This window comes from Chanodichthys erythropterus, chromosome 10 (genome assembly GCF_024489055.1).
Source record: "Chanodichthys erythropterus isolate Z2021 chromosome 10, ASM2448905v1, whole genome shotgun sequence".
Classification (NCBI taxonomy): Eukaryota; Metazoa; Chordata; class Actinopteri; order Cypriniformes; family Xenocyprididae; genus Chanodichthys; species Chanodichthys erythropterus.
Genome location: NC_090230.1, coordinates 54,437,348 through 54,461,213, shown reverse-complemented (window position 1 = coordinate 54,461,213; position 23,866 = coordinate 54,437,348). Strand labels below are relative to the sequence as shown.

The 23,866-nt window shown below is 35.7% G+C and overlaps 2 protein-coding genes and 1 long non-coding RNA gene across 6 annotated transcripts in view; 1 reads left to right on the top strand and 2 right to left on the bottom strand.

Annotated features, from left to right (window-relative positions):
- sardh (sarcosine dehydrogenase) overlaps positions 1–660 on the bottom strand; it is a 67,263-nt gene extending 66,603 nt beyond the window's left edge. Inside the window, exon 1 of one of the 4 annotated variants that reach the window (XM_067398234.1) lies at positions 521–660. Coding sequence is in view for 1 of the 4 variants with exons in the window: in XM_067398230.1 (XP_067254331.1) it covers positions 464–470 (7 nt within the window). In the remaining 3 variants the exon portion in view is untranslated. Of the gene's footprint in view, positions 1–463 lie in introns of all 4 variants that reach the window. The other 3 variants (XM_067398236.1, XM_067398231.1, XM_067398230.1) reach the window with 3 other exon arrangements.
- On the top strand, positions 51–12,506 carry LOC137028885 (uncharacterized). The gene is made up of 3 exons (XR_010896211.1): positions 51–174; positions 3,228–3,328; positions 12,446–12,506. It is a non-coding gene; the product is annotated as an uncharacterized lncRNA (long non-coding RNA).
- Positions 3,716–21,404, bottom strand: cercam (cerebral endothelial cell adhesion molecule). The gene is made up of 12 exons (XM_067398237.1): positions 21,123–21,404; positions 20,119–20,229; positions 19,860–19,977; positions 17,374–17,508; positions 14,591–14,795; positions 14,251–14,370; positions 10,542–10,618; positions 10,343–10,449; positions 9,916–10,048; positions 8,259–8,386; positions 6,595–6,798; positions 3,716–4,872 (listed from the first exon to the last, which is right to left on the bottom strand). Exons 1-12 carry the CDS (start codon positions 21,323–21,325, stop codon positions 4,638–4,640), a joined length of 1,776 nt encoding a protein of 591 aa, XP_067254338.1. The 5' UTR covers positions 21,326–21,404; the 3' UTR covers positions 3,716–4,637.
- Between the last annotated feature and the right edge of the window lie 2,462 nt (positions 21,405–23,866).

The window sequence follows — 23,866 nt, the reverse complement described above, 5'->3', positions numbered from 1 at the left end:
CTGCAGATGCACTATTGACAAACAGAGCTGCGACCTTTCTGACGAGAAATTATAAAAGCGACTTACTTTTGATTTCCTCCAGTTTTTATACTTAACGCTAGGTTAGTGGGGCTTTCCAGGAGTTTACTGTGTAATCAGGTCTACGTAACACTGTACATTTGCAAACCATATGTCGTAAGTAGCCTACTTCTTTGCATATTTATATCAATCAGACAAGTAACGTTATACAGCATGCCACGAGCACGCGAACTGTTTAAATAAATGCTTGACCGTATTGCCAAGTAAATCTTACGAAATATACTGCAAAAATAATGTATTAAAAAGTACAAGCCGCCACACTAATACATTTTAACTTCACATCAGACGCTGAAATGTAATGTTAATGGCATGCCGCAAAAATGTCCTCACTAGGTTTTAAGACAGCCTGAAAGTTTTTCAGACCTCCAACACAACAAACGCATACCTGTCATATGAATAAATCCACTGTGTAAAGAAAAAAAACGGACGTTGTGTAGCCTACTGTTTAGTGCACACTGCAGCTTAAACGTCCTATAGCCTGCAGTCCAGATCCATTGGTTGAAAGCTGCCAGATAGACATGTTAACCCTAGTGTAAACTCTCCACCCACCAACAGCAGATTTGTAGTAGGTTAGGTCTGACGGTGGAACCAGTGGTAAGGAAGCTGTGGAAAGGAAGAAAGATATTATATATATATATATTTTTTTTTCATTTTATTATTTCTTATTATTTTAATATATTATAATAATAAAATAATGATATAATAATAAATAAATAACTATAATAATAATAGTACATTATATTTAATATTTTTATTACATAATATATTAATTTAAATATATATATATATATATATATAATCGGTTTGCATGCTAAATGGCATGTGGAGACTCAGCTGTCAGTTTATCCAGAGCAGATCACAATTAGAGCAGAAAGGTTGATCTCAGACATCTGCTCTACTATTATAGGAGGCTTCACTGCTGCTGGAAAATATTGAGAACATGGATGAGGATTAGAGGAGGAATATAATGGGACTCCTAATATGATTCCTGAACATGAAACATGAATATGCAGTATAAAATGGGTGTCAGTATGCATGAAAATAAGCACATATACATATGACATCTGATTATTATGAAGAATTTAATGAAAAAATAATAATTCTAGGAATTTTACATTTATATAGAAGCCACTTTAGAAAAAAAAACATGCTTCTGTAAATTTTAATTATGACAAAGTCATAATAATGACATACTAAGTAATAATTATGACATAAAAAGTCACAATTATGACATACTTAATGAGATTAAAAATTTTATTTTTAATTATATATTTTTTTGTCATAATTCTGACTTTTTAAGTCATAATTTCAACTGTCATAATTTCAATTTATGTGATCGTGATCAGAATTTTCACTTGTGTCACAATTTTGTCTTTTTAATGTCATACTTACTACTTTTTAAATCATAACTTTGACATAGTGGCCCGTTTTCACAGACAAGGCTTAGCCTAAGCCAGGATTTGGCCTTAGTTCAGTTAGGATATTTAAGTAGCTTTTATAAAGGTTCACTAGAAAAAAAAAACATTACTGGTGTGCATCTTGAGACAAAACAGTTACTTTTAGTTCAAACAGCTCAAACTTACATTTTAGTCCAGGACTATCTTAAGCCTTGCCTGTGTAACCGGGTGAGTATGTCATAATGATGACTTTAATGTGATAATTTCTTCTTTTCATCTCATAATTATGACTTAGTATGTCATGATTTTTTTTCTTGTGCGGCAGAAATGAGCTTCCATGCATTTACTGTAGGGTTTTTATTTTTTTATGTAGTGTCTTACCATTTTTATATTTCACAGACAGAAACTTTCATTTAAGACAGAATAACAAGTTTTCCATGAACTTTGACCATTATTGGCTGACCTATTTGTACATGCACAAAAAAACATTGAGAGCGTGAAAACTCTCTGTTTCAGCCACACACATGTACACTAAGTCGCTGACCTCACAAAACCTTCCCTATCTGAGACAACCAATCAGAGGAGGTTAAAAGGGCCCACCCTCACCCAGGGAAATATGACAACACACTGGATGAATCAATAACAGTGACGACACCCACTATACTGGCTCACATATTACACCATTGATTCATTCAGATCAGATACTTTAAAATATTGTAAAATGATATTTATGGCATTGCAAACTGCTTCTTGAAATGTCCGTACCAGATTTTAGTCTACAAAAAATGTGATGTCATCAGAGCACTACAACATTGCGTACAAAGCCAACAGTTTGACATGTATCAGATACTACGCAGACAGAAGACCAAAATCATCTGATTAGACTTTTCAAACTGCTGTTTCCATGCAATAATCACAGCCATTGATTTTGTGTAATTTGAGAATGAACTGCTCAGATGCAAGTGTAGATGCAATGGCATTTTGCTGTTCTTTTGAAACAGGGTTCACTGGGGTCATGAGGGGAATGTCTTCAGCTGAGGATGGCCCAACCCTTCTCCTTACACCAGAGCTGTGGTCACATGACCCCTGCTGGCTAATATCGGAGTCATCTATATTAATCATGCATCAATCTGTACAATCATCACCTCGATACTGTGAGAGACACAGTTATATCATAAAAGAGTAATTCAGTAGTACTGCAATGTTTGACGCATTAACAATGCAGCTTCTATGCTGCAGTTGATTTATTCTTAAATAAACATGTATTTATGTATGTTTTTGTGTATTTCCTTTAATGTTGTATAGATTATTTCCTGTCTTGTATATAATGTTTAAAGAATGGAACTGGATTTACTCATTAATCTTTATCAAAATGTGAATTCTCTCTTGTGAATAATGTCAGAAAGGTCACTCAGATTTATTATTATTTTTACATCTCTGTATAGTTTTTAAGTTTTAGTTATTTTAGTACTTCAGCTTTAAACAAAAATGAGAAATGTTGACTTGACAACTGAAATAAAACACTTTTTTGTATTTTATTTTATTTCAGTTAATGTTTATCTTATTTCAATTAATGAAAATGTTTTATGGTTTTAGTTTAGTTTAAGTCAACAATAGTAACACTGCCTCATCATCTACAACTGTTTCTATTTTTATTAAAAAAAAATATATTTTTGTGAATAAAAATAAATTGAAATTGAAAAAGAAAACAACTTATCTCTTCTAAATGTTCTTTTGTACTCTAACCAAAAGATGGCGATAGAGGTGCAGCATTCGCCTTGCTCCAGTTTCAAGAAGTCTTATTAGTGCCCCTGCTGGAACTGAAGTGAAATCACCTCCCATAATGTGTAAAGGTAAGTTAGTCTTATTAAATAACTCCTTAATATTTTATTCTAGTCTGAACCAGTTATGGGTTTACTGCGCCTGCTTGTATCTCCTTATTTTCTCTGTCTCAGAGACAAGTTATTTTACTTTTATAAATAACAGCTATAATTGCTCACATTATTTATTTCTGTTGATCAATTTAATTGACCCATGTGAAGTAGATTAAAAAACAGTTTTCTCTTATACGGCAAAAAACAACAACATCAACAACAACAAAAATGGCTATGAGAATCAAATGCTGTTTCTTAAATGCTTGTTCAAGCAAGAAGTATGTGACTGACATCCAATTTTGTCATTTTTCAAAAACATTTTTTTATTTCAAAAACAACTAAATTTAACACAACTGCCATGCACACTAATGTCATGTCATTTCATTTGGTCCTGCTGTTCACTCTGGAGAGTTAGAGAAGGGAATGAGTCAGGGAAGAGAAATAAATAAGAACAAATTATTATGATGGGATCAGAAAAATTCAGCATGAACAGCAAAAATGCACCAAAATAAAAATAAATTCACCACACACACCATTTCAAAAATACATTAAGCTCTGTTTGATTGTCTGAGCATGATAGTCCCATATCAGTCTTTTTTTAACTTTGAATATAATCCATTAATTAAATTTGTAACACACCACTTCCATATGAACAAATATCCTTGTTATATAGTTAACAGAGAAAAATAGCCTAAAAACAATAGTTTCATTTGTTCCAAAAATGGCCAAAAACCTTCTCTTCAAATACATAACTTTTTTCCTTCTTGAATTGTGGTTAAATAAGAGTCATTGTACCCTGTTACTTTTATAGGTTCCTGTTTTCCGTTAAAACTATATTTTCTATTTTCAAATTTTATCTTTCTCATTGGGAAATCTCATTTGTTTGCTTGTTTGTGTGTTGCTTTTGTTTTGCCATAAACCTTGATACTTTTTTGTTAGATTTATGCTTAAAACAATAAAGTTATAAAATAAATTTCATTCAAGATGTATCATCTGAAAACATGTCTTAATATCTTGCAAATTCATTTCTTTTTTCTTTTACTTGACAAGAAAATGTATCTTGTTAGATATCTTTACCCGAAAACCAAACAAGTGAAAAGTACTGATTTAAAAGAAAAAAAAAGGACTGTTGTGGAGTGACTAGTCCCAGGTCGAGCTCGTCTCTTCCACAGTTTTGAGGTCTCCATGATGAGTGTCATTTGTCTTATAAAGAGCTGCACACTCGTTCTAACCCCTCCACTCTTAAAAAAAATGCCCATTTATGTGGCTTTGGGACTGTACAGGTACTTCACAACTCATCCTTGTAGGTGGCGCTCTGTAGACCAGCTTGTGGCTGAGAACCCTTCAGAGTTTTATGGGACCCCCTCCAGTCCGTGCGCACATTGTCGTCATCCCACAGCGTAGACGTCTCAGTGTCGCTCACCCACTCCGGGTCCCCGGCATAATGGCAGGGCTGCACCAGAAGAGGGTGTGTGGAATACGCCATCAGATTCCGATTGGGAAAATGGGATTTGTAGTCCTCACTAGATGAAAAACAGCAAAATAAATGGTTTTCAGTAGCTGAACTCTTCATTATGATTACAGGCTAGAGAAATTAGGTCAAGAATATTTTCATGTGATGACTTTTTCATGTGACATTAATATAAACGGGAGTATATATATATATATATATTTAATATATTTATATTTTATTTTTATATATATATATATATATATATATATATATATATATATATATATATTGCTTATAGTTAAGGATATAAATATATAAAATAAGATCAAATATTATATATATATATATATATATATATATATATATATATATATATATAAATCCCTAACTTGAAGTATAGACAATACAAAATAAAATATCATTTAATATAATATATTCACAAGGAAAACAAGTAGTAATAAAATAATTAATATTTAATCATATAAAATGTATATTATATAATAAATATTTATTAATCTAAATATACATCCATATTTTATTCCTAGCTCTAAGTATGAGCAATAAAAATCTTTATAATATATATAATAAAATACTAATACTTTTTTGGGATAAAATAGGAATGTATATTATATATATATATATATACAGTCCAGTCGAATATAATATAATATATCCAAATTATATACAATATAATATATCCAAATTATATACAATATTTATATTATATATACATCAACTGGAGTGTATATGTATAAAGTCCTACTTTATCCCAATTTTAAAAAAGTACTAGTGATGATTACATTACAACCTTTCAAAGGAAAGAGGTCATGGTTCATCTATTTAATGTCTCTTTTGGATCCCGACTCAGATAGCGAATCACTTTAGGGCTCATGCTGCTTGACTCTACCCAATACATGAATAAAGTATCAATTACTTTCAGCAAAAGACTGTAAAGGTACTTCACTTTACTGAGGGTAAAACGCATGTCCTGGGCCAGCTGGCAGACGGCCCGTGGCTTTGTCAGATCTGGAAGGAGAGCAAAGCGGCAAATGCTGGCTAAAGTAGCTAATTTTGCTGGAATGTGGAACGGGGAAGGCAGGGCAGGGTGTTTAAAGGGTTAGCCGTCAGCGGGGCAGTAGCAGCACGCCGGTTTATGTCGGGAGAGCCGCGGATCGGTGGAAAGATTGAAAAATGCGAGGAGAATGTTGCTCTGATCTGTCTCTGTGGGGATGAGGCGCTTCAGGCGAGACGTGCCAAGCAAAATGAAAAAAAGTCAGAGAAGGAGAGGAAACGGACAGAGGAAAAGGGATGGCATCATGCCAATCCACAGCACATAAACAACCAGTCATGCTGAGGAATCAAAGCTATTGCAAGATCTCAAGATTGGAGTTTCTTTCTTGGCTTGAATCTTGACACTCTGTCCATAAAAATCAAATGACTTGTACAATTACATAGTGAAGAAACTACGTAGAGAGTTTTTAGAATAAAACTCTCCAAATCAAAGCACACATTTGTGGTGAGCTATTTCAGTCAGTCCTGCTTTTCCAAAAAAAAAAAAAAAAAAAATCCAAAAAAATTCTGGGGACTGTAAACTTAAATAGCATACTGACATTTCATTATAAACTAGACTTGTTTAACATATAATCAAGGAGAAAATCCAAGTATGCATATGCCTTTATGGTGAGAACGCAAACTTTGTCAACTAAAATTAGAAACACACAACCCCACAAATCATTTTAACATTTAAAGTATGTTTAGTCACAGTCTCTGGAGACTTGAATGGCAAACTCACTTTGGGTGCTTGTCATACATGATGGGTAGAAACTCATCCACAGGAAGCATCTTGGATATTGGTTCGGCGTTAAGGAGCTTCTGAGCTCCCTGGAGAGAGATGGCGTAAGACAGCGTCCAGTAGGAGTAATCAGCGTACACCAGATTCCTCACGTTCTCCACTGCAACTTCCTCTGCAGGGTTCACCTTCTTCCTGCCCAGGTATCTGCAACAGATCCCACAACAGCAAAGCCAGTTGATGGGGCGCTATATCATCTGTCATGAGTTGTACAGTTGGATTACACATCCATATTTTAAAGTGCTCCTATTATACTATTTTAAAGGTTTCTTATTTTGTTTTAGTCTTTTACAACAGGTTTACATGTATCCAAGGTCAATTTTTTTTTCTTCATTTTTTCATATATTGAAACGTCACCTTTTTTTTAACATGGTCTAAACAATTTGATCAATGATTCAGTCTCTAAACCCTTCCTTTCTGAGAGTCTACTCTGCTGTGATTGGTCAAATGGCCCAGTGTGTTGTGATTGGTTGGTCTACCCTGCTCTGATTGGTCAGATGGCTCAATCTGTTGTGATTGCTCTACCGCTTACAGCATATGTTGGAAACTAAACGTCCATAACCATATCTGAATTTCAGCTCCAGAGGCTTACTCAGAGCTTGAATACACAGTGATATGAAAAGTAACACAAAGTGGATTTGCTTTCACAGTGCAGAAACCAAACAGCATCTTCTTAACATGTTAACAACACAAACTAAACTCTTCCAGGCCTCGGCTACAACTACAAATGGAGACCATAGGCTGGCATTATGCAAATGTATTACAAACCTACTTAGGTTTGTGCAGAAAGTGAGACTGGAATTATTGACGACTCGTTTCAGAATCGCTTCTTTCTTTTGGGACACAACTCATTCATCGTTCACTTTTATCTTTTCACACTACATTAAAAAAAAATAATAATAATAGGGGCACTTTAAGAATTTAAAAAGGTTTACATTGATGTGACAAGCTTATGCTATACAATCATAAAAACACAAGTGTGTAAAATATCTGTAAAACATAAAAAAGTGACAAAGCTGCATTTAAGCAAAGACTATATAGAAGAACACAAGACGCGTCACTCGAGTTGTTTTGAATGGGAGAAAGTGTAACGCGCAATATGGCGGAATAAGTCCTGCCTTCAAAATAAGAGCCAATAGCCGACTGGTAAAGTCATCGCATCACTGCAGCGGCCATTATGTTTCTATAGAAACTGTCAGACTCGCGCCTCCGAAATGAGGCACAAGAGAGGCGCATTTAGGTCTGGGCATGCGCATTAGCTAGATCCAGCCTAAAAAAATACAGGTTTTTTTGTCATGATTCGAGCTTTTGGAAAAAAATTATGAGACAGTTGTCGTCAGATTTCATTGGTGATTTCAAATATGAAATTTAATCGAAAGCTTGACAAACAGCTTTGGAGAATTTGATGTTTCCCCATTCAAAGAGACAGGAGCTGCATGGATGCCCAGGATGCCTGAGAGGTGTTTCAAAGATGGCCGCCGAGTGAAATGACTTGTCTTAAAGGGACTTTGATTTAAGTTTCCCATATAACTGCAACAAAAGCAATATTCTGATTCTGTTTTCCTCTAGTCACCACGACAACCCTGTGACAGACAGGTGTCACTCACATAATGTCCCAGTCCAGCTCCGCCTGCTCCACCTCCTCCATCAGCCGCACCATACGGCGTTTAAAGTTGGCTTGGAAACGCACGTCATCCTCAAAGATCAGCGCCTTGTCTAGCTGCATGTCTACCATCTATGAGCAATAGACAAATAGGCAAATCATTTTGACATACTAAATACACAGATTATTTTAATATTAAGGTTTGGGGTCAGTAAGATTTTTTTTTAAAAATTATGCATTAAATTAAGCAAAATTGTAAAGTAAAGACATTCTTATACTGTTAAAAATATTTCTATTTCAAATAAATGCTGTTCTTTTGAACAGTCCATTCATCAAAAAATCCTGAAAAATGTATGGTTTGGCCAAACATTTTTCAACATTGATAATAATAATAATAATAATAAATGTTTCTTGAGCATCAAATCAGCAAATTAGAATGATTTCTGAAGGATCAAGTGACACTGAAGACTGGAGTAATGATGCTGAAAATTCTGCTTTGATCACAGAAATAAATTACATATATTCATTTGCACAGTAATAATATTTCACAATATTTCTGTTTTTACTGTATTTTTGATTAAATAATAAATTCACCCTTGGTGATCATATAAGACTTTTCAAAAGCATTAAAAAATCCTTGCCACTTCAAACTTTTAAATCAGTGGTCGCCAACCTGTCGATCGCGATCGACTGGTCGATCTTTATCACTGTTCCAGTAGCTCGCGAAAATAATAGAAATATGAGTACAAAAATACATTATATTTCTCCAGTCTTTGTACTGTATTTTTTAATTTATTTTTATGTTATTTTCGGGAGCTACTGGGACAGACAGATAAAGGTGAATAGCCCACATAATGTCTGAGTCTGTAAAAGGCCGTAAACAAGAGGCCAAAACAAGATGCTCGAAATATAGGAAGAAAATATAAATGTTGAATTGGGGGTGAGGGCTTATATGAATGCATCTCTAAAAGGAGATCAGTCTTCAGAAAGATTTCGATGGCAATGGCATTTTATTTTCCTCTTACCCCAGAATAAAGTAGCCAATTATTAGCGCATTTCAGCATTGTTTACAGAGGTAACCAAGGACTGTTGCTCCATAAGCGCCACCTGCTGTCAGAGAGTGAATCTGCGTCTCATTCAGCCTGCTGTTTTTGTTTCATGCTTTTTTGTGTATGTAGCATTTATAATTTCACAAAGATAAAGGCAGACCGTTCTGATTTTGCTTTAAATCTTGAAATTAAATCTAATTCAACTAAAAAAATAACTGCTCATGCAACGTGCGTACGTCTTCGTTTGGATTGGGATTAAAAAGCAATAGTTCCCTCTAATTTGAAATTGCTATGTATTTTTGTTTATTATAATAATAATAATAAATATCTGCAACCAGTATCAGAATCGGCCAACTTGCTTGTAATAAATAAATAAATAAATAAATAAGAATCTAAATTGTCCATGAAAAAAAATACTAAATACAATCTGGGCTGTCATTTTCTATCAAGTAGATCTTGTCTTTCAAAAAGGTCGAGGTCAGGGATCTTGGGCTTAAAAAGGTTGGTGACCACTGTTTTAAATGGTAGTGTACAATAAAATATTCTTACAAATGTCTGAACAAATTACCAAACCAAATGGCATTTATTTAAATAGTTTGGGGGGCCACTGACCTCTTTCCAGATGTAGTAGTGGCTCAGGAAGCAGCCCACTTCTCCCTTGGTCAGCGTGCGGCCAGAGAAAGGGTCATAGTAACCAGGCAAGAGATCGACACCTAGAATCTTAATGTCGCTGCTGTTCAAAGCACTGCATGCACACACACAATGGAAAACACTAAATTATTGCCCCGATCATCATCTGTAGATAACAGTAAATGTCTATTAGAGCTGCATGATTAATTGTTAAATGATCATGACAACGATTCGTCTTGTCAACCACACAGTATCATTATTTCTGTGTTACTCAGGGTACGTTTACATGACAACGATATGGGAACAGTTGAGAGGAACATTTGAGAGTTTATTCTCAAATCTTAACAAATTCTCAATTTATTCAGATTCATGCAGCTCTAATGTCTATTGAGTGTTTATCTATACTTACGCTCCATCTATGGCATCCACAACTTTAGCATCAATCTCTAGCTCATACAACGACCATAACATCCTGTCCCTGCGATCTGGACGTCTGCGCAGGTTTATCAAGTAGATCTGAGGAGAACACACACATGCAAAATGTTCCACCAAATGTAGTGATTGCCGTAGCTCATAACAATAGTAAAAAAACAGAGTATGCACTTTACCTCATCAAAACCCATGAGATCTGACTGTTTGGGAGGAACGTAGACATTGCGAGAGACATACATTGGTGGCCCATGGACTGCGGGAGAAATTACCTCAATTAGGACTCAAATCCTTGACAATGATTCTCTTTGATTAAGGAGCTAATCGCTAATTAGCACAAGTTTAGTACAATCTTTACATACAGTGAAGTCTGAGACAACATTGAAAATCACACAAGACGGTCTTTGCAACATTCTTATTTTATTACGTGATCATTTACGTTTTGTAGAAGTCATAGCTATGAAAGTCTGTTTTTAAAAAGGTTCTCATGACTATATTTCTCATAACTGACTGTTAATCTCATAATTGCAACATTTTTCTTGTAATCTTACTTTATAACTACGACTACAACTATATCACCAACTTGCCAGTTAAGATTACATTGAAAGATCTGGACTGCAGGATGGCCATTTCAGTACCCGGATCCTTCTTCTACGTAGCCATGATGTTGTAATTGATGCAGTATGTGGTCTGGCATTGTCATGTTGGAAAATGCAAGGTCTTCCCGGAAAGAGACGACGTCTGGATGGGAGCATATGTTGTTCTAGATCTTGGATATACTTTTCAGCATTGATGGTGCCTTTCCAGATGTGTAAGCTGCCCATGCCACACGCACTCATGCAACCCCATACCATCATAGATGCAGGCTTCTGAACTGAGCGCTGATAACAACTTGGGTTGTCCTTGTGACGAGCAGGGCGGGCGAGAGCCGTGAGGGAACGGCGCGAGGCCGGTGACGCGAGTGATAATGAGCATCACCTGCGAGGCGTGCCGGCCTCGAGTCTCTCACAGAGGAGCTCTGGAGGCATAAAAGGAGGAGCGACGTCAGTGAAGGACCAGAGAGGACCAGGCCTGGACTTTATTTTATGTTTTATTATGTTTGTGTGGCCGGCAGACGTCCGCGAGGGTCTGCCGGCATTACTTTCGTTTTGTTCTTTGTTTATTTTGAATTAAACTTTTGTTGAACGTTCGCCGGTTCCCACCTCCTTCTTCCCACATTTACGAACTGTGTTACAGTCCTCTTTAGTCCGGATGACATGGCGTCCCAGTTTTCCAAAAAGAACTTCAAATTTTGATTCGTCTGACCACAGAACTGTTTTCCACTTTGCCACGGTCCATTTTAAATGAGCCTTGGTCTAGAGAAAATGCCTGCGCTTCTGGATCATGTTTAGATATGGCTTCTTTTTTGACCTATAGTGTTTTAGCAGGCAACGGCAAATGGCACGGTGGATTGTGTTCACCGTTCTGGAAGTATTCCTGAGCTCATTCCTGTATGTGATGCAGTGCCGTCTAAGGGCCCGAAGATCACGGGCATCCAGTATGGTTTTCCGGCCTTGACCCTTACGCACAGAGATTGTTCCAGATTCTCTGAATCTTTGGATGATATTATGCACTGTAGATGATGACAACTTCAAACTCTTTGCAATTTTTCTCTGAGAAACTCCTTTCTGATATTGCTCCACTATTTTTCGCCACAGCATTGGGGGAATTGGTGATTCTCTGCCCATCTTGACTTCTGAGAGACACTGCCACTCTGAGAGGCTCTTTTTATACCCAATCATGTTGCCAATTGACCTAATAAGCTGCAAATTGGTCCTCCAGCTGTTCCTTATATGTACATTTAACTTTTCCGGCCTCTAATTGCTACCTGTCCCAACTTTTTTGGAATGTGTAGCTCTCATGAAATCCAAAATGAGCCAATATTTGGCATGACATTTCGAAATGTCTCACTTTCAACATTTGATATGTTATTGTGGCGAGGGGGGCGTGGTTCAGCGAGGTCTGCAGCAGGAGAAAGCATCAGGAGAGGCCTGGTAAGTGAGCGGGTTAAATGTAAATCATGAACACCTGTTTCTCATTCCAGCAATTGGCACGGGGACAGGATAAAACACAGCGAGAAGCAGGAGTGTGTGAGAGAGAGGGGAACTGCTGTCTGAGACGATGGTCACGACAGCGATACTGGAGTGAAGCCCGTTGGGAATTGTGTATACCAAGACTGGAGTGAAGCCCTTTGTGGATTATTTATTTTGTTGTTGTGCGATGCACAGTCTTTCTGTTGAACAGTTTTGAGTTGTTGAATAAAGCTCAGTCAGCAGACAATCGCAGACTCCGTCCTCTTCCTTCCAGACGAACTTTGATCTTACTACAGTTATCTATATTCTATTGTGAATAAAATATAAGTGTATGAGATTTGTAAATGATTGCATTCCTTTTTTATTCACAATTTGTACAGTGTCCCAACTTTTTCGGAATCGGGTTTGTACTAAAGAAAATAAGTCATCTTGGATGGCCTGAGGGTGAGTAAATTAACAGCAAATTTTCATTTTTGGGTGAACTATGCCTTTAAGTGTGAATTGAATGTAATGCTTTCTAAAACTTAACTAAATGTTAATTATGATTAAATGAAAATGTTTTATATTTTACATTCATATTAAATGCAATTAGCTGAACTTTAGAGTGCTTTTTAACCCACTTTATATGTACATCTTTATATGTAATTTCATAATTACTTCTATTGACTTTGAAATATGGGTAAAGTGTTTATTGTAAACTAAAATATACTTTAATGACATTTCTATTCAAACGTACACTGCCCTCCAAAAGTTTGGAAACGCCCTAGAAAAGTGGGGTTTTGGATAATATTGGCATGAATACTTTTTAATTTGTGATAATTTTGCACTGATAAGGGACAACACAAACTATGAAAACATATTTTATTACATAAACAGTTTATACAAAGAAAAAAAAACTAAAATTTTCGATTCATCAAAATATCCACCATTAGCAGCAATCTGACCTAAACTGGGTTATAATTGGTTCACTGTATTCTAAACTTAATTGGCAATCAATTGTTGAAGCTATTAAGGTGTGCTGACCCAAAAATCTTTTACAAACCTGGGCCAAGTTTAAACCAGTAATCACAGATGGAAAAGGGCATGTCTGACTTTGATATGTATATATTGCCATTATTATACAATCAAAATGAAAATTATTATTGCTGGTCTTCAATGATAATGTCAAGTTACTTTAATGTATTTGCACCAAAAAATGATAAGGATTTATGCTGATATCGTCCAAAACCACACTTTGTTGTTTCCAACAAAGGGTGTTTCCAAACTTTTGGAGGGCAGTGTATATGTTAAATAAATTTGTAAGTACACATTTGTAATAATGAAGTAGCAATTAAAAATATATTAACTATAAATGTAATATTGAATTACACACTACAGTTAGTCAACACATTAAAATAAGTGCACTTCTTTAAATCATGACAAAAGATTATTAAAACATAATGACTTAAAATATATTTTAAAGTAAAATTTTCAATTTGAAAAGTGCACTTTTTAAAAGTGTACTTAAGTGTTTAGAAATATTTTTTCAGAAAGTGTAGCATCTCTTAAAGTACACTTAAGCTGCCTTTTATATATTTCATATTTTATTATCTGCAAGTACAGTTTGTGCAATATATTTTTAAAATTTGAAGCACTCTACAAGTGCACTTCTTTTTCACAAGGGATATGCATGCCTGCATAAGTACTGTTATCATTAAAGCAAAAAGGGGGACATGCAACATTCGAAATTCATGTACATTTTTCAAGTTATCGCAAAAGTTTTAAGCTGATAATATAATTTAATAAATAAAAAAATGTAAATGTCAGTGTCACTCACTCAAAGATTCCAGGTAAAGGTGGACAAAATTGATTCGATCATCCTCCACAGTCTGATGAGGCTTTGCAGGTACGTTGAGATACCCATAACGCTCCTTGTTGCACAGATACATCTGAACCTCTGGTTATAAAAGTGAATTATATAAGATAAATAAACATTGTCTGAAATTTTATTCACTATCTCAGCTCTTTCCAATGCTATTTGACTGCCAAAATGTTACAGTCAGCTGGACACAGAGAACATTTTTTCCATCCCACCAAACTAAATCCAAATGTTAAACTCATCATATTGCATAAGATAAATGAGATACATCGGAGTCATCCAGAAGGGGGCACCATACCCGATATTCTGCATGAGAAAGCAAAAACGATGATGTCGTCAAAGGGCCAGGAGTAGTCTTTGTGAGGAGGGTGAAAGGACACTTTTTTGGTACCCTGTTTGCGCAGGTCCAGCAGGATAGTGGAGTGGACCATTGGGACAGGGTAGCAGCCCAGCCTTTGACGTTGCTTTGTGGGGAAGTACTCAGCGGTACGACGATAATAGCCCTGAAACAGAGAGAAAACTGAACAACATAGACAAAAAACAAAGCAAACAGCACTTAAACAGACCCACAATGAACAGTCACCCTCAAAAGTGATGTTGTATTTTTCTGGACATACTCACTTAAACTGAATTGAGGACTTTGAGGTCACATTGTTTGTGCACACAGCCAATATCTTCTCTGTCATATGTAACATTGAGAAATCTGATTCATTTGAATGTGTTTGTTTGGACAATTCATGTAAATGAACCTATTCAAAAAAAAAAGAATCCCAGATTTAAAGTGTTACTTCACCCAAAAATGAAAATTCTATCATTAATTACTCACCCTCATGTCATTCCACACCCGTAAATTGTTCATCTCACCTGTAAGACCTTTGTTCAACACAAATTAAGATATTTTTGATGACATCTGATGGCTCAGTGAGGCCTCCATTGCCAGAAAGATAATTAACACTTTCAGATGCCCAGAAAGCTGCTTAAATCATATTTAAAACAGTTCATGTGACTACAGTGGTACAACCTTAATGTTATGAAGCGACGAGAATACTTTTTATGCGCCAAAAAAACAAAATAACGACTTTATTCAACAATATCTAGTAGGGATGTAACAATATTATCAATATTGTGGTATCGCGATAGCAAAATTGTCTCAATATTATTGTGGTCACAAGACTGTATAAAACGATACATCTTCCGAGCATTTAAAAAGTAATTTACTCTAATTACAAGTACTTGATTTTTGTAATCTGATTACATAATCCAGATTACATGTAATCCGTTACTACCCAGCTCTGTTCCTAAATGACAACAATTTGCCCGTGTATATTAAACCTTTGACAAAAATAAAATCATGACATTCAAATCTGCGTTCAAGCTGCTGTTGATCTAGAGAGAATTGTCATGTTTAGATATAAATAGCTTCACAAACAATCTTGTGAAACACACAGTATCATTTCTGTTATAAATATTCCATTAATCACATAAGCGTACAAAAGTGTATTATTCAGATACGCTGATGTGTACTTTACCGAACATAACAGAATGTTTCTATTGCATTGTTACGCCACTAGATGGCAAAAATTACTGTTGAAATGTATCACTGAATCATTCTTTTAGAAACAAAAATCAACTTACAAAAATATTGTTTCAGCTGTCTGGATCTTACATGTGTGTTCAAGCATCTTATTTGTGTTGAATTTGTGGTAACACTTTACAGTTTATTTGTTAACATTAGTTAATGTATTAACTAACATGAACTAACCATGAGCAATACATTTGTTACTGTATTTGTTAATGTTAGTTAATAAAAAATACAGCTGTTCATAGTTTGTTCATTTTACTTCACGGTGCATTAACTAATGTTAACAAATACAACTCTTGAGAATGTTAGAAAAATAATAGATGTTACCTTTGTCAAGGTCCAGCTGGTGCAATTATTTTATTTTATAAAAGCGAGTTTTAGGTTATTTGACTCATCTCATACTATACCTCATACCTCTAAGCAACAGTTATGATTAGAGGATAAAGAAAAGAGGACAGGATATGACATAGTTCATTTGTACATCATTGTAATGTTCAATCATTGTTTAACACTTATGGCACTTTTTTCCCCAAGTCTTCATGTAGCTTTTTTTTAAAATATCGCAATAAATATCGTATAGTGGACTTTATATTGAGGTATTATCGTATCGTGAGATTTTGATATCGTTACATCCCTAATATATAGTGATGGGCGATTTAAAAACACTGCCTCATGAAGCTTTGAAGTGGTTCGGATCACATATAAAACTGTTAAAGTCACGGAGATATTGTTGAATAAAGTTTGTTATTTTGTTTTGTTTTTTTGGTGCACAAAAAGTATTCTCATCACTTCATAACATTAAGGTTGAACCACTGTAGTCACAGGAACTGTTTTAAATACATCTTTAGTATCTTTCTGGGCATTAAAAGTGCTAATTTTCTTGCTGTCAATGGAGGCCTCACTGAGCCATCAGATGTCATCAAAAATATCTTAATTTGTGTTGCAAAGATGAACGAAGGTCTTGCGGGTTTGGAACAACATGAGGGTGAGTTGTTTTGATTCAAACAGATGTTTTTCTGTGGAAACTGTGATACTCTTTTTCTTTGAGGAATAGAAAGTTCATAAGAACAGCATATATATGAAATTGAAAACTTTTGAAATACTGTAAATGTATTTACTGCTATTTTTGACAAATGCATGCTTACTGAATAAAAGTATCAATTTCTTAAAAAAAAGCACAGTGACCCCAATCCTTTGAATGGTACACACACACACATACACACACACACACACTGCAGTTAGCTACTTTGTATTAGCTTGACTGTAGTTTAACTAATTTAAATCACCGGTAGCTTATAAATTCAGAAAATAGAGTTTTAAAGTAGATTCTCCAATGCTCTTATTAATATTATACAGCAACAGTGGAAGCTGATAAGGCCACTTTTTTGATGTGGCATATTGCAAGATGAAATGTTAGCTATCACTCATTGCAATTTAAGAACATACACATTTACACAAACTAACACACGCTTCCAAGCTGAGAACTCATGGATCTGTACCTGTGGAGTGATGCCACACCAGTAGTTGGAGTATGCAGACTGTGAGTCCAGCATGGGGGCAATAACAGACTTATTTTCTGCCATCAGGAGGTGCAGGGTGTCCGGGTTGGTCAGGATGTTGTCTGTGTCTGAATACTGTATATAATTTAATAGTCATGATATTAGCAAATATAGAACAGATGGCGTTAAGTCAATTGCATGCCTATCTAATCCAAAATGATATATCTGAAGGTTTTCAGTCGGAATTTAAAGCAAATCACAGCACAGTTCTGTGATTTTAGTGTTATTAGACCTCAGCGCAGCGTTAGACACTACTGATCATGATATCCTTGTCTCTCATCTAGAAAAGATGATGGGAATTTGGGGCATGGTTCTTGAATGGTTTAAGTCCTTCCTCTCTAACAGGACTTTTTCAGTTAATTTTGGTTAACATTTTTCCCATTGTATAGTATGGGGCTCCGCAAAGATCTATTCTTGGCCTAATCCTTTTTTCATTATATATGCTAAATTTACTACTGAATTTGTTTACATCAAATTAAATCATGGATGGTTTCTCAGATCTGGGCATTTTGGCCCCCTTCTGTAAATTGATGGTAAAGAATCTTGGTGTATAGTTTAATAATTCTCTGAAATTTGAAAAACAGATTAATTCTGTGTTGTTTTTTTTCTGAGATCAATGGCAAAGGTTAACCCGTTCCAGTCTTCTAGTGATTATGAAAAACAATATATCCATGCTTTCCTTTCTGTAAGACTGGATTACCGTAATTCAATGTGGGTGTTATCATCTTCAATTATTGCAGAATGCTGCTGCCAATCTTTTGACAGGTACTCATAAATAACAGCATGTAATGCATATTTTAGCCTTACTACATTGGTTGCCAGTTCAATTTAGAATTTATTTCAAATTATTGATCCTTGAATATAAAGCATTACACAAATTAGCATCTCCATATTTAGCGCAACTTCTTCAAGTGCATAAACCACCTAGGACCAGCAAGGTCAGCAAGTCAGATGACATTCCTAGGACCAGACTGAAATTGAATGTGACCGGGGATTTCACAGTAGCAGCTCTGAAGCGTTGTTATAACTTAATGCTTTATCTAAGACTAGCATCTTCATTATGTTCTATGGTATGGTGTTGCCTCCAGGCAACATGGTCTATTTTAGTTTGATAAAACGGTGGTCTAATAAAATAAAGCACAAATTGATTGATCAAGCATATCTCAGGACAGAATAACTCAAATACTAATCAATAAAAGTGCAAAAAAGACCAAAACATGACCTACAGGGGTCCATTTTGTGTCCTGTTTCAGCACATGTGCACATATCACATGACTCCATATTTTCTCCATTGAAAAGTGCTTTTTTCACTTGTTTGTAACCATTTAATCACCCACAAAAAATGAGTATTTTTAATTAATTTACATTATATATCATCAAATGTTTTAGAGAAAATAACAAAAAAACTGTGTGTTGCCTCAAGGCAACATTGTACCATAATGGAATCGCATATGGCCATACAGGCGTAATAGGTTTGAATACAAATGTATCATATTTGTAAGGAAAAGAGTTAGAATTATCTAAATATGCTGGCATTTTCACATGATTTTGTAATGTATTTATAAGAATACTAATTTACATACTATATCTGCATATATTATGATCTGCACATTTTCTATAGCACTTCAAAAAGGTATAAAACACAGGTAGCAAAGTCAGTTGATGAGGGTGAGGGTGAGGAGTCATACTGTAATGAAGAAGATGAAATCATAGTGACAATCTGTCAGGGAGTGACTGAGGGTGAGAGAGAAGATGGAGATGAGGATGAAGATGAATATGATAACTTGATATAATAACATAAAGATATGATGTTTTGGTAATACTTGTGTTCCACTATGGTACAATGTTGCCTGAGGGCAACAGCTGGATATAAAATGTTACTTTTTATTAAATATGAAACTTTAAATACATTAAAAACTAGATAAATTTGTTTGTTTAAGTGTCTAGTTAAAGAAATGAATGTTTTCAATAAATATATTTCTTTTTTCTACATGAAAATGCCAAATGTTTAAATTTTTCCATTGTGGTACAATGTTGCCTCGAGGCAACAAACTTATAAAAATTAAATAAATAAAAAAATTATGAAAATGTTTATTGATATTGTTAAAGTGTCCAATTTTAAGCAGGAAAAACAACACAAATAATTTTTTCCTCATTGATATCATATTGCATACTATAGAGGGTGAAAGCAACTTGATCCAACTGGTTAACTAAGGAAGGGGCTCTAATTTATTTTATGTATTGACTCTGTTGTTGATTGTATGTTACATGTTATGATGTTATTGTTGATCTCCAATAAGAACTGAACTTCCATGAACCTTTGAGAATATTGATCTGGTTTTATTTTTTTTAATATTCCTATTATAGATATTTGGGTAAGCAGCATGATCCAAAATCGGGGTGTATATGCTTAAACTGGGTCATACCAGAATGTAGTCAGCCCAGCGTTTCTTGGCAAAGTTCAGCGCTGCCTGTTTCAGCTTCATAACATATTCATAGCGGCCATTAGTCCAGTGCTTGGGCCCCAGCTCACCCACATAGGCCCTGTGCAGATAAAACAAGCAATCAAATCAAATTTCACTGGTGGTACCTAAACTTCAAAAAAATCCAAAAGTATTTTAGAATTGTGGTTTTATCAGGATGGCATATCTGCCAGTTGTGCATGTTGTGTGATGATCATCTCACGTGGGTTTATCTGAAGGTCTCCACTCCACATAGTGATACTGTGTTTGCATGACGGTCAGCCATTCTCGCAGGATTGCTGTTGTGTTGTCAATGTTGTGGTCTGTTGCTGCCCTACAGGAAACAATAAACAGAGAGACAGCAAGTAATTAGAGACATTAGTGTCAAAAGACCAGTAAAGTCAGGTGGTGAAAACAACATGCAGAAACATAAAAAACATAAAACATATAGCAAGGACCCCTGATCACCTTCATGACTGCGTGTCAATAAGTCTCTTAATATATAGATAATTTGCCCTTTTAATGACAAGGCAAAGTTACTTCAGGTTAATGTCATGTGGTGCAACTCCCTCCAAAAATGTAATATTTATGAATGAATATATCTTTAAAAATATATGTAACTTATATTTAAACTTTTTAAATAATAATTTAACATTTATGTATTCAAGGTTTAAGGGAAATATGGTGTTACTTCATACTTGATAGTTACACCACGTGACATTTTAAGAGTAATTAAATTTAAACTTTAGTTGAAAGTAGTTTTTCAAAACCGTATGACTGTATGGATTTTTCCATTTCTTTATCTAGGACACTCTAATTTGTCATTGATCCAAATACTGAGTAATACAAATTAACTAGCCTACATGAACTAACATGTTATAACAAATGATCCCATTTGTGATGAAGTATCTGCCTTCTCTAGATTATTTAAATCACAAAATAAACTACTTAAAACTAATTTGAACGTTAAATCATGCACTATATGGCGTATTCTTTTTACCTAGTTTATTTTCGAAATACTATGCGCTAGAAATAAAATAAATGTAGTATTAAAGTGGATAAATAAAGAACGTTATTAGTTGGGGGAAGGGGATCTGCTTTTGGGGGAAAGTCTGCAAAAATCAAGGGGAGGAGGTGATGAAATGCAAATAAGAGTGACCTTTTGACATCTACAAACGCTAAAAAGATAATCAACCATATTAAGCTGCAGGGAAGGAAGTCACCTACCAGATAGAGATGCGCTCTTTGGGATAGTTTAATCTCTCGAGAGCTCCGAGGTAATATGGTAAAGAATGTGCGGCGTTCCGTGCGATTACAACTATAACGACCGTGGGCGGCTGCATCTTTGACTCTTCGGTATAATTTTCCTCTGAAAAGTAACATTGTGCCACCGCAAGAATGCTCCAAACAGTTATAATCCCAGATAACATGGTTAGATTTCGATGGTCCGCTGCGTCGTTGCACAAACAGTCCCATCCGCGTCAGCAGCTTGACTTGAAGGAAAGAGGGCTCTTCCCTAAACTTCACACTCCCCCTCAAATCTCCGTTCCCCCCTGAAGAAGCCAACGTGTTCTGTTAGCTGTGTTTGAGTTACAACTTCCGTGTGAGGATTTGTTCTCCGAACTGTGACTTTATGTGTTCAGTGTAACGTTTACATTCGCTATTATTTACAACGTTTTACCTTTTCTAAACCTCAACCGTTACATTTTAGAATGTTAAATGTGAAATTAATGTTTCGCTAGCTTAAATGTTTTAGGGTAGAATGTTGACGTTCATTTTGGGATTTTTTCGGCTAACGGAGCTTATAGTGATTTTCTTTTTCGCGTTTTTTTTTTTTTTTTTTTTTGCAACCAAAGAACGAGTCTGAACCACTGCCATTTTAGCGATTTAAACTAAATCACTGACACTAGGCTTCTAGATAGATGACGCTGTGATGTTTTTGAAATGTTTGGTCCAGGTTCCCAGAGCACAACAATACTAATTTCTTAAACTTTTCAGTTATTAGCTACATACTGTCTGAAAGAAACGACGAAATTAATAAATAACAGTGTCTTTAGTGTTAGCAACTGAAACCACAGCGTCATGATCAGAAAGCAACAAAACAAATAAACAAAGTTCTACAAATGTCTTCTTTCACTAAACGTTTGCCTACAGTGAACAACCACAAGAGGGATGTGTTGAGCTTGTTTCACAAATGAACCAACGGGAATTTTAATATGACGTGTCTCCATCGGTTTGACATCAGAAGAACTATTTTTCAGTATTATGTGTAGTTAAAATAACAGACAGACAGACAGACAGAGAGACAGACAGACAGATAGATAGATAGATAGATAGATAGATAGATAGATAGATAGATAGATAGATAGATAGATAGATAGATAGATAGATAGATAGATAGATAGATAGATAGATAGATAGATAGATAGATAGATAGATAGATAGACAGACTATATGATAACTATTGATGGAAAACCTCTGTTAAACTTTCACAAATGTTTCCTAGGTTTTTTAATTTAACCAAACCACTTAAAAACACCTCCATATTGATTCAGTCTTTTACTGGTTGTTCATCTATAAAGGAATGTAAAATTGATCAGTGGCCATCCACACTATTGAGTTTTTGTCTTTTTGAATGCTGAGATGCTCCTTACAGAAAGATCAAGTGAAAGAGAGAAGCTCAGTGACCAGATGCCGCAGAAGAGCGGAACTTTGGAGGGTGTAATCAGAAAAGAAAGCAGCCTGCAGAAAACAAAGAGATAGAGGCGCTGAGAGAGTAAACGGAATAGGGCTGACATCCAGCGAAACTGATTTCAAGTGACCCTTCTATCATTGGCCAGCCGCATTGCCTGTAACAATTAAATTAGCACCGTGCTCAGGCTTGGTCCGGAGACTTGGGTCAAAGGGAGTGTCGTTTCATGGTACCCACGCCTACCCCTCCAACCCCTGGCCCTCGGAGGGCACTTTCCCAGCGCCTTCAGCGCAGCCAACCCTGAGAGAGTTCACCAACATCCCAACTAACTTTTCACTGCTGGGTCAAAGGTCTGAGGAGCAGGGCAGCAGGGTGTGGCGGGGGGTCGAGGGCACACAAGACAACTAGTCCGGGCCCAAACATTTATTCAGAGAAGGAGGGGGCCATTTTCCCCTGGACAACTTTGATTAAGCCACTTTATCCTATGCCTAGTGGGGGGTCTGTCGTGAGCCTATGGATATATACGAAGCCATGTGGCATACAAAGTGAAAGGGGGGTCCACTGGTCCCAGCACCTCCACAGACTCTTTCTTTACTGGGTCAGTCAAAATCCCTAAAAGGGCAGCTGCAACACTATGGGAAAGCCTAAAACTTCGTCCAGCATTGCGATAATCAATAACATGTTCCCATACAGACGTCTCACGGCTCATCAGCTCAATAACTGTCACTCACGGTCCCACGCTCAGCTCAGTCGCAAAGACTTACTCAGCAGTCGAGAAGTGACAGTCCAACACTGAATGAATGTCAGTTTGCAAAATTAGTTTGAATCTTCACTGAAGCTTTTTTGGGAGTCTTGGTTCATAAAAAGACTGGTTGTGTTCTCAATGGAATACAAGCATATGCTTACTGGAACAGTAGTATGCTAAAAGCCACAGGCTCACTGAAAAAAACGTGCTTCTACCTACATTTTTACAAAAATCGAAAAACATACGATTCGCTGCAGTTTACAGCTCAAATAACACTAAAGGTGGTAAAACACTTCACTTTTATTCCTTTTCACACAAACTTTAATTACAGGGTAGGTTATTGATGATTCTTTGCACAATGTAATGTTATGACCATAGTGCATGATTTATAAACTAATACTGCATCACATAAACAGCTCCATATGTGTGGATTTTCTCACGTATAGTAAACTTGCTCAATAACTCACCTGGTACAGCAGGTCACTTGCGAAGCGGAGCACGAGTCCCATGAAACATTAGGTTTTGTGTAGGTTG

Bases quoted from the DNA above. Each gene is read 5' to 3' on its own strand.
- cercam (XM_067398237.1), bottom strand. From the start codon at position 21,325: ATGTTATCTGGGATTATAACTGTTTGGAGCATTCTTGCGGTGGCACAA. The intron at 14,796-17,373 runs GTACAGATCCAT...TCTCTGTTTCAG, and splicing joins GGTGTGGCATCACTCCACAG to GGCTATTATCGTCGTACCGC. The intron at 8,387-9,915 runs GTCAGTGGCCCC...TATTGCTCATAG, and splicing joins ACTACTACATCTGGAAAGAG to ATGGTAGACATGCAGCTAGA.